This window comes from Sitophilus oryzae, unplaced genomic scaffold (assembly GCF_002938485.1).
Source record: "Sitophilus oryzae breed Bouriz unplaced genomic scaffold, Soryzae_2.0 scaffold_637_pilon_pilon, whole genome shotgun sequence".
In the NCBI taxonomy this organism is placed as follows: domain Eukaryota; kingdom Metazoa; phylum Arthropoda; class Insecta; order Coleoptera; family Curculionidae; genus Sitophilus; species Sitophilus oryzae.
This window is the reverse complement of record NW_022147237.1, coordinates 434,100-450,549: the sequence shown is the minus strand read 5'-3', so window position 1 is coordinate 450,549 and position 16,450 is coordinate 434,100. Positions and strand designations below refer to the sequence as shown.

General features: G+C 34.8%; 2 protein-coding genes across 2 annotated transcripts; one reads left to right on the top strand and one right to left on the bottom strand.

The window, feature by feature from the left end:
• Positions 1–1,699: 1,699 nt before the first annotated feature.
• LOC115887770 lies at positions 1,700–2,920 on the bottom strand. Its single transcript, XM_030907267.1, has one exon. The coding sequence runs from the start codon at positions 2,918–2,920 to the stop codon at positions 1,700–1,702; it is 1,221 nt and encodes a 406-aa protein (XP_030763127.1).
• A 3,062-nt stretch (positions 2,921–5,982) lies between these two features.
• On the top strand, positions 5,983–7,226 carry LOC115887810. Its single transcript, XM_030907320.1, has one exon. It carries the CDS (start codon positions 6,011–6,013, stop codon positions 7,187–7,189), a length of 1,179 nt encoding a protein of 392 aa, XP_030763180.1. The 5' UTR covers positions 5,983–6,010; the 3' UTR covers positions 7,190–7,226.
• The last annotated feature ends 9,224 nt before the right edge of the window (positions 7,227–16,450 follow it).

The window sequence follows — 16,450 nt, the reverse complement described above, 5'->3', positions numbered from 1 at the left end:
CTGTTGCCGAAGCCGCCGCCTTCGTAGCTGCCATCTTCCCCTTCAATAATAAAAATAGGGTCTACAAATTGTGCCATTTTCTTATTTTTCTTTATATCTCCTCCATCATGTTTCCGTTTTTTTGAATTTGATGAGTGATGATCCTCACTATTGTTTTTGTCGCCGATATAAGTCATTTGAGATTCGGAAATTTCTTGGCGGGACGTTGATGCTTGTGGTGGTGGTGGTGGTGGTGGTGGTGGTGATAACGGTGACGGCAGCATAGATATAATATCTAGAAAGTGTTATCAAAGATATTTTATAAAATTTCATTTTTTTTATAACTTACTTTTTTCATTTGCCATTACTGCGTTGGAGGGTTCCCCCTCTTCCTCATCAGTTAAATTAAATTTATAGGCGTGCCAGGCTTTCTCTAACATGCTTAATTCAATTTCATTGTCGATTTTCAATCGTGCGTATCTAACTGGAAGATTCCCAAATTTTTTTTGCAGTGTCGTATTTTTTGGGGTGTATGTAAGGGCAACGAAAACCATATTTTTTTTAATGGAAATGTCCTTGATTCCATAGCTAAATAATGTATATAAAATGTATTATTTATTTAATAATATTTTAAGATAACTTACCTAAATAATTGTTTTGTTACAACAAAAAGCATTTTAGTAGGAAAATTAAGTTTATCTTTACTTTGTATTAATAAAGTACACGGAATGGTAGTCATATTGCAAAAATAAAAAATAATATAGAATTAGAAAAATACTAATTGATCACCTGCAGTGAAGACAATCTGTAAAATGAATAGTTTTACGTTTATAAGTTGTAGCGTTATATAGTTTAGATCTTTATGCTAATTATATCCCTTTCCCTGATTTTTTTTTCCTATTCAAGTATATTTCTTTGTTTGAATCTTTGTAAATGTCAGAGTAACCTTATTGATTTTTATTGCACTTATAATGTTATATAAATTTTTTTTCTATAAAAAAAATTTCTATAAAATTTTTTCTTGTGGTTGGTGTACAATCTATACAGTCGTAGATTTTCTATTCTAAACAAGTCGAAACTTGTTTTCATTAAACGTTGCCTTTTTTAAAATAAAACTACCTATTTATTTTTAAAATAGTGTCTTTATTACATACAATAAGAATATAATTAGATATTAAAACAATTATATAAATTAAATACATTTGATAAAGCACAAATACAGGGTGATTTTGTATGGTAAAAACAGGAAGGTGATGTTTTCTTTATAGTAGCGCCAGATCGATTTTCGTCCAGCTCTAGTACCGGTCTTGTGCAATATTTTCTAATAAAATCGGCCTTTTCCTTTCCTTTAACGTAGACACATTCGGCTTTTTCTGTCAGATTTCTGATGATGGTATGAAACTCATGCAACGATGTAAAACCCTCATTCCACTTTATACAATGGTAATTATTAGTTAACCAAATCGCTTGCCGTGCATAATGAGGTGATAAATTATGCATGGGAAAGGGACTTTTAAAAATATAATGACATATTTGTTCTTGTCCATTGTAGGCTGCCAATTCTTTGGGCACAAATTTCTCATTTTCAATTTTGAAGCCCTGTACATCTAAGAAAACTTTCATCTCGCTCTCTTTTTCACCGACAATTACGTCGCGTGCACATACACTCTGAGAGAAAACCTATACTAGAATGAATTTGATTTTCGTTTTTAAACAGGTTTTATAATTGTTTTACGATTTTTGTTAGGGGATTATAGCTGAAAATTTTATCGTGTAAGATGAGACAGTACGCTGATGTATTCTTGTCTAGGTCCTTTTTCAAATCAAATTCCACTCTCATGACAACTGGGGCGCCCGCTTGTAAAAAGTCCTTTTGATATAAACAGTTAATATAGACAATGGGAGCGAGTTTATGAAAATTTGCCGGATCAAAAACCGGTTCGGGTTTTGTACCGTAATAGGCTGACTGAAATTGCGAATACATGTCATACAAGACGGCAAATTTATCATTCTCCATATCTAAATTTAGATCGTTATATGGGTAGCGTTCGGCATTTAGGAAAACTTTTACATTTCTCAGCCCAATATCGTTAAACTGGCTCATATCTTCCGTTTTTTCATCTCTTTTCGAAATTTGAAATGCTAGAATTATGTGTCTGGGTGTTTCAACTTTTGTAGATGTTTTAACGGACCAATTATGTCGGTTTGTTTTCAAAAGTTCTGGATATTCTACTAACTCCCAACTTCTAAATGCCATAACAATATCAGTATTGCGATCAATTAGTTTTGTAAGTGACAATTCTTGAGGAATTCCTACAGATACGTGAGGCATATTCCACGTTAACTTGTCTAAAATTATTTTTACTGTTTCATTTTTATCGGTTGTTATAATGGCATTAGTATCAGAATTGTCTCTAATTAATATCAGCTCTTGTTTGCAATTCAAGATAATTTTTTTATAATCCTCAAAAAATCCCATGAGGAACTTTAAAGGAATACAAACGTTAAATGATCCATGCTTAATATTCACTAATGATTTATTATTACTTTCAAGTGGATTCCAACCAGCATTTTTTAATCTTGTACACTCGTTTGTATTGTAGGATAGATAGGCTTTTAGGGTTGAGGTTAGACCCACGTCTCTCACAAAATCTATTGTTACTCCATTTAATTGATATCTTAACTCTCTAAAGAGGAAAGCTATTCCATTGTTTATTAAATGAGCTGTTGTTGAAATTGTTCCGTCGGATTTTGTTAGTTTTCCTTCAATGTACAGATAACTATCACATGGAAGAGTATATTTATCGATTTCATGGATTGGAATTATAATTTCATCGTTGTTGCCCAATTTCGTAGGCAAATATGGTTCGTAAGAATGGAACTCAGTATGAACTATGGAATTATCGATAAAGATTTTTTCATTTACATTGAGCACGTCCATTTTCTTTTTATATTTGTTTCACTTTAAAACCCAGCGCTTTTAAAAAATTCTTGTTAGCACTTGTTAACCGTTGGGTGCCAACTTTTGAACTGAGTATTTTTTTCCGCCGAGTGACGTTCTTATAAGGACGGTCCTTTTTTTTCGTCGTCGTCGCCGTCGTCGTCGTCGTCGTCGCCGTCTTTACTGTTTCGAATGTTGGCGAATGTATCGCTCTTATTTTATTATAAAAAATTGCCATTATATTTTTTAATATGCAATCGTAATGTAACGGTTTCGTTGCGAAAATTGACAAGTTGTCCGTCTTGGTCAATAATTTTTATTGTAATTTTATCAATAACTTTAACTGTCACTGGGAAATATAGAATATTTTGTGGTGACTCGATTATCTTGTATCCAGGAGGTACGTTGGGAAAAAACTGATGTATTATGTGTACAGGTTTTCCGTTAAGGTAGGAACCTTCAGCAATACTGCAATCGATACACAAAGAGTTGACTTTTATAATCTCGGCAGGATTGTCTGACATATGATCAAAACCGTCTCCCTTTACAGTTCCATTGTTAAAGCCTAGAATTTTTCCAATTGTCCCATCTTTAAATGTTATATCTGTGGTCGAACGAATGACCGATTTTAAAGTGTTGTTATTGGGAAATACTTTGAATGTAATGGACTTTTCGTTAAATTCCCCTTCAAGGTACCTATTTAAATCTTGAATTTCATAACTGCCCGGTGGTATTGTTATATAATCTTTACCACTACTGCCGTAGAAAATCTTATTATTTGTCTCGTCAATATTTGGAATAGCGTTGAATGTTTCAAAATTTGTGAGACCAATAACATAGTCTGCATTTGGATCCAGGTATATTGGTGGATGAAAATCGGATTTTAGTGTTGCAGACTGTGCAGATAGTGCAATTGTAAAAGACATTATATTCTTATTGTTGTTGTTCACTCTATGAAATATTTGTGACAATAATCTTAAAATACTTGTTACTTATTATTATACAGAAATTTCAAACAAAGATGGCCACAGTTAAATGAATCAAACGATTGATACCTATCATGATTATAAACAATTTTATTTTTGCTACCATCGCTAAAAAAATATGTTATAAGTTCCATTGGTGGTGGTAAATTTCCGAAACTGTCGAAATAAACTATGTTCTTATTCTGCTTTATGTAGGCCGTCCAATGTGTACCCTCTCCAACAGAACGATCTAAATTAATAATCCCCGACTCATATTGTTTAATTTTTTTTGGTAAATTATCACGCATAAAAATGCCTCGAAAATTTGGTATTTTCAACAATTTCACAAACTTATACAAATCTAAATTGGAGAGAGGTTTGTTGCGTGGTAGCATCTCTAATGGTTTTTTGAATATGGTTTTAAATATAAACCACACCCTTTTTTATACGGACCTAGAAAAAGACCCTTTCCAATTGGTATTGTTTCCATCGCTCTGTTGTGTCTCTGTTGTTCGGCTAACTTATTTTTTGCACTGTTTGCCACATTAATAGCATTAGCTATAGTTGCAGCGGAACTGCCTAGAGCTCCTAGAGCTGACAAACCAGCAAACAATGGAATCAGAGGTAATATTCCACCGGTTTTTTTCGGTACAGGTATAATTCGGGAGCGTGGTTTGTGTACAGCTACATTGCCCTTTTTAATCGACACTAGGGCATCATTAATTGCATTGTTAATACTTTTATATTTTTTACCGGCTATACCTTTACGACCTCTTCTCACAGCTGCTGCAAAAGATATTCCTCTTCCCAATTTCTTGTTGTTGTTGTTGCTGCTGGGTTTTTTTCCAGGTCTCTTTTTTGGAATAATACCCATTCCTAATTTTGACTTTGCCTTCATTATTCCCGCCACTCCAAGAGCAGCGGCTTTTTCGCCCAAAGAAGCGTCTGATGACTTAAATCGATCTATTGCCTTGTTAGCTAATATCCTGTCGGCCTGATGTCTCGCCCTCAAATCCGAAGACAAAGAATAGGCAATATCGTGCTGCTTACAGGCCTCGTCTAGGGGATTTTTACCTCTATCACCACGTATAAGTCGTTTATTGAGTTTTGTTCCTGGCCCACAATAATTATAAGTTGGAATATGTAATTCAATAGGCAATTTATTAATTAATGTGTTCAATATGCCACGTCCTTCTCGTTTGACCGTTCCGTGCGGAATGTTTATCGATAAATTGTGATTTATCATTATATCTCATTATATATTACTACTACTCTACTGTATATAATAGTTTGAAAGGTAACTTAGCACTCAGTGCTTATATAGGCGTTTTTTCGATCACACATCGAATGTGCATCACGTGCAATATGCGAGTTAAAAAACAATCACATATTTTAACAGTCAAAAATTATGATATAATTGAAAATAAATTTAAAAAACATGGGCCACTTTTTGGCGGAACTTGTAAAAGAGGATTGATAATTGGTCCGTCAGGTTGTGGAAAAACAAATGTTATGATATCGCTATTAACCGATATTAATGGTTTAAGGTTTGAAAACGTGTATATTTATTCAAAAACGCTATATCAAGATAAATATGATTTTTTGAGAAAGGTACTGAAGTCACTTAAAGAAATTGGCTATTTTGAGGGATCGGACAATGAAAGTATCTTATTTCCAAATGACATAAAAAATAACTCAATTGTTATTTTTGACGATATCATATGTGAACATCAAAATATACTTCGAGAATATTTCTCCTTTGGAAGACACAATAACATTGATTGTCTCTATTCTTGTCAAACGTACACATCAATACCTAAACAACTTGTAAGAGATAATGCCAATTTACTGATCATATTCAAGCAAGACAGTACAAATTTGAAACACATTTACGATGATCATGTCAACACCGATATGTCGTTCTTACAATTTAAAGAATTATGTGGTTTGTGCTGGAAAAATAAATATGATTTTGTAGTTATTGACAAAGACTGTCCAATAAATAATGGTCGATACAGACAGGGTTTTGACAGATTTATCTATTTTTAACATATATATGTAAGTAACTGATATAAAATATTGTTAGTATGTATCGCTAAGTCTTTTAATAAACAACAATAATATTATGAATGAAAAAACGGCTAAGGAACTAGTTAAGGCTAGAAAAGCAGTAAAACGCAAATATAGGCAATTGAAGTCAGAAAGTGTGAAATCGGAGAGTCGTCGATATGAAGAATTTAAACCTATAACGGAACCACTTCGAGAATTAATCAAGAACATTAAATCGGAAGCTAGTGCTACAGGTATAAAGAAAGAGAAGGGGGAGGAAGATGAGGAGAAAGGAGCTGGAAAAAATAATGACTACGATCAATCATTTTTAATATCTAAAAATCGGCCACGAGACACAAATATTTATAGAAAGTACCTTCCCCCTCAACAGCAGATATCTAATCTTTCTGGTTATGATTACGATGAAGATGTATTTTTTACAAATTATAATAATGCTCCCACGCAGAGCGATCCTCATGATGAAACTTTTCAAGAACCTTCCCTTGCTGACATACAGCAAAATATTCTCGAACTTACAAAAAGTGAAAGCTATGAACAGTATCTTGCATCTTTTGATCCGCTAGTTAGAAGTTTCGTAGATATGTCCATAAAGAGCGAACGAGAACTGGATCATACTCACGGATTAGTGCATGACATTGACACAGAAAAATGGAAAATTGGTAACAGTGTAGTGGATTTTGTTGGCCCCGATATCAAGGTAAACAATATTAGGTATGAGGGAACGCCGGGTCTCTATGAATTGCTATTTTTTAAAGAACCACTTGAATACAAAAGTCAAGATCTGGAAAATTATATGGACATATTAAATCGGACAAACGCCTATAGGAGAAATCATGATGCAAACAATCAGATACAAGGAACTAGCGATTCAAAGTATCTGACAATAATAAAACCGTATCTAGTAAAAAAGGGAATTATCAAAGAACGAACAGCCAGTGAACCCTCTATGACATCTAGATTTAATAAACCTTTGCCACCGGCCCTTCAAAGACCAAAAACCAGACAGCAAAGTAGTGTTAGAAAAAAAGTAGGAGCGGGACGATTGAAGAAGGACATACCATATATGTTAAACTTCTCAAAGAAAAAAACGGATTACGTCTATTACGATGATATTAATGAATTAGTTGAACGGTTAAAACTATTAATTTCGTCACAAATGGCTGGTCATTCAGGTCATAATAACGAAATAATTTCAATTCTTGAGGAGTTGCGGGAGGCTAATATTATTGAATAAATACTTTTACTCACGTTTTTTATTCTTTAGTATGTGACAAACTTTACAACGATGACTATCGACAAGTTTGGATCACACATTTTAAATAAAAATTTACCAACCAGCAAAGCTCAATCACAACGACAACAAACAGAAGAGAACATTCAGTTTGTTAGTTTAAACAATATCAAATTATATTACAATTTAATTTTACCTTTTGTTGGTGTTTATAACAAGCTAGAAGAATTGGTTGAATTAGGACAAGATAAAAAGAAGAAATATATTTTTCCCTTGAATGATTCACGCATCATAAAAACTGACTTCCTACAAAATTTTTATTTAAAAATTAATGATAGGAGGGTGAATCGTCTCGATAATGTCATTTTAAAAAAAGGAGACTCTGTTAGTTTTCATCAGAATACAACGAGTGGTGGTGCAATAAAAGAATTTTATGGTGAATTAATAATGCAATGTCCGATAATTATTGTCAAGGAGGAGGAGACAAACACTTAATCGATTATTTATTATGAACGGTACAATTAAAGAACAAGTCGTAAACGAATTACATAAACCTGCTAGGAAGAAATACAATAGGCGCCGCGTAGTAGTGAAAGCGTTGAATGATTTATGGCAGGCTGACCTTGTAGAAATGATACCGTATGCTAAATTGAACAGAGGCTATCGATATATCCTGGTGGTAATAAATGTTTTTTCTAAGTATGTTTGGGTGCAGCCGGTCAAATCGAAAAGTGGACGAGATGTTACTACAGCTATGAAAAATATTATTGAAGAAGCCGCACCGAATATACCGAAAAATCTACAAACCGATATGGGAAAGGAATTTTTCAATAAGGATTTTAGAGAACTGATGACACAATACAAAATAAATCATTATAATACTTATTCCAATCTGAAGGCTAGTATTGTAGAGCGAGTTAATAGAACTTTAAAAAATATAATGTGGAAATTATTTAGTTTAAATGGAAATTATAAATGGACCGGTATACTTAAAGATGTAGCTTTAAAGTATAATAATACAAAACATAGTACAACCGGTATGAAACCTATAGATATTAATAAAAAACATGAAAAGAACTTATTAAATACCGTATATTCTCACATAAAAATGGTGGATATTAATAGTTCGAAATTCAAAGTTGGAGATTTTGTTAGAATCAGTAAACAGAGGGAATTATTTACAAAGGGTTATACGCCTAATTGGTCCAATGAAATATTTCAAATTAAAAAAGTGAAATTAACAAATCCCATAACATACATTATTGAAGATGAAAATAAAAACATTATTCAAGGTGGATTCTATAGAGAAGAATTGCAAAAAGTACAACATCCTGATGTGTATTTAGTGGAAAAAATCTTGCGAAGGAAGGGAAACAAAGTCTACGTAAAATGGTTGGGACTAGACAAAAATCACAACTCATGGATTAACAAATCAGAAATTGTATAAATACGTGTGCAACCAATTATAGTTGAAACCAATAGTTTTTTTATCAGTATGTGTGCGCGCGCGTACGTAAAAAATGTCATGGATTAACAAATCAGAAATTGTATAAATACGTGAAGTCAATCACATTTTTCTTCAGTTTTACACCAGAAACATTACAGAAGCGCTCCAAAGTGTTTACGTTTTTTTTTTGTATCAGTGTGTGTGCTCGCGAGTACGTAAAAAATGTCAGGCTTAAATTCAGATATCAACAGATTCTTATTGGACACAAAATCTTTGGAGAACTGTACAGCTGACGATTTCAAAAACTTTCCCATTGAATTTTTCCGTTATCATATCAACAGTTTGACATTGTTAAATATTTGGGCAAAATTACCAAATCATTACAAGGAGGATTTCAACTTGCAAACCAAATTACCCTGTTTTATTCATTATAATTGACCAAATTGGCAAACACATTTTGATGGCCCCCCCTATCGCGATCACAATGCAGCCTATGTATAAATGCTATTCTATAAGTTTTTCAGAGTTAGTTCTGACTAGCCATGCTTCCTCTAAACCCAACTTTTATAATTTTTTGTACAGTGGTGCAAAATATTTTCTATGTACAAAAACCACCTGAGGCGTCAGATGTCTATGCTCAACTTGAAACAGAAAAATTTTCAACGAATGGTTCATGGATAAAATTAAAATATAGTGTAACACATGACAATAGAATACCCGTTTTCCAAACGTCTCACCAATTTTCAAATGAACAATACTATCACTACAAGTTAAAAGTGCGATTCTACAATGATACATGGTTTGAAGAAATCGAATGGAGAACAATTACTATTGGTCGCAATATTCATACACCAATTTCTGTGAAGATCAACTGTACTACCACCACCGCCACCACAAATGCATTGCAACTTTTCAACGATTCAACAATACAAACATTTAATTTACGCCATTCTTTTGATTATACTAATACCTAAATTTTATTCTTAGCAATAGTATCTTTTATTTGTTTAACTAAAATATTATATTTTGTTGGTAAAAATAGGTGTAAGAACTATTTTGATGTATAACTTTCTTCAGTATAGAATATTCTCATAATATATGTTGTTTTTTTAGTGTACATTTATATTATGTATTGAAAATAAAATTAATGTTCTAACGATTTATTGTTTTTTTTCATTTCTGTACTAATAAAATAACTTTAGTAATATAAAATACTTTTTTTGAAGATGTGGTATTCAATAAAAGAATCATAGATATAATAATATTACTAAGATCAACTTTTTATACGTTAGCTTTTTCATTCGCTTAAATATAATGCTATACATAATAGTAAATAATATATACAACTATTTAGAATGGTACTCTCGGCTAAAGGAAAAGACAGGTTAGGACAAGTTTAAGTTTGTTTATTTGTTTGTTTCTCACGCACTTGAAATATGGAATCTAAAGAATTAACTATAAGGCTGGTGACACAATGTGCGTTTTTGTAGTGCCGTTGGACCGAATCCGTTCTTATTGCCACCGCACCTGCCATATACAATATCAGAGCGCCGGTTCTGCAATAGTGTATCGTCTCTCATTTAAATGCATGTGTTGCCGGGCGACAATAAAAACGGATACGTTGAAACGGCAGAAACGCACAGTGTGGACCCAGCCTAACAAAGCCAATTACTTATGCAAATAAATAAACTTAACGGTAGCCTCTCCCCTTTTAATTATCATACGAGACGCAGAAATTAAATGAACTGTGACTTTTAAAGGCTGGGCTGGGCGGGCGCCTTGCATAAGATTATATTCGATATACGGGGTGAGCAAATAATATTGTTATAATAATATGTTTACTTTTTTATTATTATTTATGTATATTTTTTGGTGGAATTGGTTAGGCTGCATTGCGCAGGCCCATTGTTTAGACTTTTTTGGCACAGGCCCCCCCAAAAAAGAAAAAATACCCTGGGGCAAAAAAAACAAAAATATTAAAAAAATAGAAAAAATATAAATTTGGCAACACTGGCCAAACCAAACCAATCCAATCCGAATCTGGATAGGTCAGGAAATGGCCACCATCTTTAACATCATGGAAATGGCCGCCATCTTTAACATCCTTTTGAAGCCATAAGGTGTCATAGCAGCACCATTGTATTACTACTTACTTCTAAGAAAAATTCTTTTAAAAATAACGTTCAGAAATCTACTGAAAAGTCTAAGGACTCTAATTCTAAGATAATTTGTTTCATTTGTAATTTACCTAATCATACGTATAATTCTTGTAGAGAAAAACTAAGTTATTTTGTTTTCCTTCAGTTCAGATCGAACAGTCATACGAGACGGTCGTGCTTTCGTTTCGTTTGTGGACCGCCGGTATTGAACGTTTGTTTTGTTTTGTTTTGTTTGGATTTGTCGTGTGTTGTTATTCGGTCTTGACCCGACCCGGTTCAGTTCGCTAGTTTTCGCTGAACGTGCGTTTCTGCTTTATTTTATATAATTATTTTTATATAGATATTTTTTTAAACGGACCTAGCTTCGTTGACATTGACACTGTTTTTATTATTGAACTATACTGTCTTGTTTAATTTAATATTTTCCGATTTTGCTGTTCCTTTACACTTCCAAATGGCAGATTTTAAGTGTGATTCGTGCCAAAAAAACCATCTCGGAAAAGGACAAATATAGACTTCGTTGTAGTGGGGAGTGCCCCCGCAACTTTTGTATGACCTGTACTGGGCTGGACAAGACAACCACAAAAGTGATCCACCAGCAAAAGTTCAAAATATTAGGTTTTTCTGCAATGTTTGTGATTCTCCCACGATGAAGTATCTCCATGACAAAGTTTCACAGCTTCAGAAATCACAGATCCCTCTAGAAACTGTTGAAGGTCTGGGAACCTGTTTAAAAGGAACAACGACCTGCTTCCAGTCATAACTGAAATCTATGACATATTGAGTTATCATGACTCCAAATGGAAGTCTTTATACAAAAAATGGATGATATTCACTGCCACCACTCCAAAATTTCGAAAATGGTCAACAATCTTTGTTTCATTCGATCAGTGAAATAAAACAAGAAATACTCAACCTATCATCCATTTTATGGACTTTCAGGATGAGTCTGTTAGGGTCCAGGTTCATGACTCTTCAAAGGTAGATCTTTTGAAGGAAGTCAGTGAGCTGCGTAGGAGCGTAAATCAGATGGCAACCACAATAGAAAAGTTTGCTGCCCAAGGCAAGCAAAATAATAGGAGTAGCCCACCAGCAATAAAAAAGTCAACTTTGACTCAGACAGATTGCCAAGCCTCAGTGGGTGTCACTTCTTCTAAAGTCAGTACTCCCCCACCTCACAAATCCTCCATTAGAAAAGCCTGGCATTATGTCGTTGTGTCCAATATCCCATTTCCCTTTACGGCAAACCAACTGGCTCACTATATCAAGGATAAACTTGGAACTTCGGACTTTATTCGTTGCTTTCCTATGCTTAATAGTGAGGACAGTTCACTCTCAAAATTCAAAGTTGGAGTGCAGAATATAAGGCACCTAGAGCGGCTGCTTGATATAAGTATGTGGCCCCCAGGAATTGAAGTAGTCAATAGCAATGTCCAACCATCTTTGACTCCCTCGGAGGTATCGCCGCAAAAATCAAGATCTTCTGCCATGGGATTTCAACAGCCTAAGATTTCCACTTTTTGAGAAACGAAGCCTTCCACAATCTTCCAATTTACCTACAGATCTAGCCAAGGAGGTCAAATACGTTAAAATTGGTTCAGACAGGGAGGCTATAGCTGCGAGTAAGTCCCTATGGGCAGCAGGAGGCGAAAAATATTATCAATAAGCATCCAAGGGAAGGTGAGGTGCTGAGTTTGGACCCAATGACTCCACCTATTGTGCGGTTATCGCGTGAATCGGACACGGCCAATGGACGTTATTTGTTGGCGAGACTAAGGGACCCTTCGATATTGAAAGCTGTCAGGCTGTTCCTTGCGTACCTCCATGACCAACCCCCCAGTGCGTGTTTTGAGGGACACACCAACACCAGCATCAAGTTGGCGCTAGCATCGGAAGGTCTCCCATGCGACATGGACTCCCTGCGCAAGTTGTTTTATCGCTTCCACGACGCGTATGGCATTGGCGTGGCTGAGGTTGAGGCAGATCTCTCCGCCTTCAGGACCTTTTTCTCATCAGAGAAGCTATTTCACCTTCAGAAGTCTAGGGAAAGCCACAGCAAGTATTTTTCCAGTTGCTCTCCATCTAAAAAATAAAAATTTTTAATTCATTTGACGCGAACAGAGGATCAAGCACCCCTCTGATAAATCGGACGATAGCAAGCTAGGTATTTTTCTTATCAATGTTCAGTCCCTAAGACACAAAACAGATGAATTATTTCTTTTATTGGAACAGCTCAAATTTCCTGAAATCATTGCCATAACGGAACATTGGTTAAATACCGATGAGCCCGTGTTTGTGAAAAATTACACAACAGTAGCTAGATTTAATAGAAGTAATTTATCTCATGGAGGTACTATGATAATGTCTACCAACAAAAACATTACGGCAATAACAAAATTTGATCACTTATTAGCCGAGAAAATGTTTGAATTTTCTATCATCTACCACATTGCTTATGACCTCTATATTGTTTGTATTTATAGAACACCTGACGCAGATATGCATATGTTCTTTCAGAAATTACTGAGTTTGCTAGAGGCCCTGCCTGTGAATAGCAGGTTGACCTTGTGTGGTGACCTTAATATTGACTTCTCCAGTGTGTGTGATGCTCGGGAATCTCTCCAGTCTATCTTCGAGACTTTTGGTGTAGTAATGCATGTTAATGCACCAACAAGAATCACTAGAACTTGTTCTAATACTATAGACTATGTCGTGTCATCCTTTGATCCAGAATTGGTTGACTGTACTGTGTTGAACTCAGGCTTCTCTGATCATGAAGGAGTATTAACAAAATTTTCCATAAAATCCGAGAGTAGAAACGCTTTTCGTAAATTAGGACGTATTTTTTCGGAAAAAAACTTTATAAATTTTAAGCAGCTTTGTCTAACAACAGATTGGCATGTCATCTCTGGTGATGTAGACACTGAATTTTTCCAGATTTACACAAACATTATCTGGTCTGGCATCCAAAGCCTTTCCTCTCAGGCCTGTCAAAATTAAACATCATAAACCCTGGACTACTAAGGGCCTACGTACATCTGCAAAAAACATGCGCTCTTTATCTCACCTAAAAATTCTCGGATAGTGTCTTCTTTCACGAGTACGTGAAACTTTACAGGAAAATTTACCATAAGACTATAAAAAGCCGCCAAGGACATCTATTACAATAGGAGGTTGACTGAGTCCGGTAATATTGCCAAAGAAACATGGTCGATTGTGAATGACTTGAGGAGTAATGTTTCTTCGTCCAACATAACCTCAACTTCACCTGAGGACCTAAACAATTACTTTGTAAATGTGGCGAAGAATATAGTGAATACTATCTCACCCTCCCTTGATCCTCTATCATTTCTCTCTGACTATAATGTTAATTTGCACAGTTTCTTCCTTACGCCTGTGGGGTTGGCAGAGCTTCGCAATACATTAAATGATATTAAAAATAAATCTTCAGCAGGGACTAACGGACTTACTCTTAAAATGTTCTCTAGTATGCCGGAATGTACATTAAACCATCTTTCAGCCTTAATTAATATGTCATTTGAAGATGGTGCTTTTCCAAATTGCCTTAAGTCGGCGATAATTATTCCTTTGCATAAAGGAGGTGATAAAGAGCAAGCTTCCAACTATCGTCCAATTGCACTCCTTCCCACGTTATCGAAGATCATGGAGAGACTGGTTAAAAAGAGGCTTGTATCATTTCTTCTAAAATACAAAATACTCACCCCTTTCAGTTTGGGTTCTTGAGTAACAAATGTACAAATGACGCTATGTTTTCGCTGTTTAATAATGTATACTCCAGTCTGAACAACCGTCTCGTTACAGCAACAATTTTCTGTGATTTCTCGAAAGCTTTCGATTGTGTTAATCATAACATCCTAACTAACAAATTGCAGTACTATGGTATCAGGGGAACGCCTCTTGAATGGTTTAAGTCCTACCTTAACAACAGAAACCAGCGTGTGAGGGTTGATAAGACTGTGTCTTCTTGCAAGCCAATAGAATGCGGAGTACCTCAGGGCTCAGTGCTAGGTCCTATTTTGTTTCTGTTGTTTATCAACGATATTGCCTGGACATCAGTGGTAAAATCTGTCTCTTCGCGGATGATACTTGTTTCACATGGAGCAGCCCGGACACCACGGCACTTCATAGAACCATTTCCAGTGACTTAATCAACATAAAAACATGGTGCGATTCTAATTATCTGTGTCTCAACGTCTCTAAAACTAAAGTCTTATCATATAAAAGTACGTTGCTACCTTTTCAACTTGATAATACCCTCATTGACGTCGTTGATTCTGTGAAATTTTTAGGCCTTGTTGTGGACAACTATTTAAAATGGGATTTGCACATCGATGCTTTAGCTAAAAAATTAAGTTCTGCCTGTTTCGCACTTAGATCAGTTGCTAATGTGCTTAATTTGTCAACATCTAGACAGTCTATTATGCCCTTTTGAGTCGCATTCCGATACGCACTTCCATTCTGGGGTGCGTGTTGTGCGACTCAATTTGAGCGTATCTTCAAATTACAAAAGAGAGCTGTGCGATATTCACTGAGGCTAACCAGTCGTGCTCACTGCCGGGACTTGTTTAAAAGATATAAAATATTAACTCTTCCTTCCCTATTCATACTCGAATCCGTCTGCCTAGTTCGCAAGCACGTATCGAGTATTTCTCTAGGGCCAGTTCATGGCTATCCAATTAGGCACGCAGAGCATAACATGTATCTACCAACCCCTCACTCTGAGTTAGTAAAGAGTTCCATATTGTACAATGCAAAAAAAATGCACAATCATCTGCCATCTGAAATTAATTCCATTTCATCCTTTCCTGCATTTCGCAGAGCCTTGAGATCATACTTACTGGAGAAAGCCTTTTACGCGGTTAACGATTTTTTTATTAATATCTAGGGTTTTAAATTTAACACACATTCACTAAATTTAAGAAATGATTTTGTTTTCTATCCATTTAAATTTAGTATTGACATTATATACAGTTGTTTATTTACATGTATGTTTATATTTTATTTATATTTAATTAAATAAATTTTTGACAATGTACAATTTCTATAATTGTATAAAGTATTGTTTTAGTTTTGTATGTTTTGCTGTTAGTTTTATATGTTTTTCTATTGTTAAGTGAAGTTTTGTATGCTTTTTATATTCTTTTTTTTAAGCTTTGTCAACAAAATTGTAAAAATTTTTTATGACAATAAAGCAATTTCTTTCCTTGTGGCAAGCCTAATATGATGATAACGAAATTCTATCTTTGTTTTCTAAAAAAATTAATGATAATAGACCATATATATCAGTACGTTTTTTTTGACAGGGATATGACTGTATTACTTGTCTCCGGTGCTACTACCTCTATCATTGGAAATGAAGGTTTAAAGATTTTAAATAAGTTAAAAATAAAAGTTAACTCCGCCTCTGGTACAAACTGGGTGAACTGAGTAACCCAGTAAAAGCCAGTGCCGGTCCCAAGCCCGGATAAAGGAGGAGGGTTCTCAGGCTAGGTTAGCACCCTGCCTGAGGTAAAAGAAACATACTGCTCACAGAACTGAAGGGATAGCCTCGGAAAACGATCGGAACCATATGATGACGACACACGCTATGAAAAGGAAAAGACGACTAGGGAGAAGTAAACACACCATAACAAGACT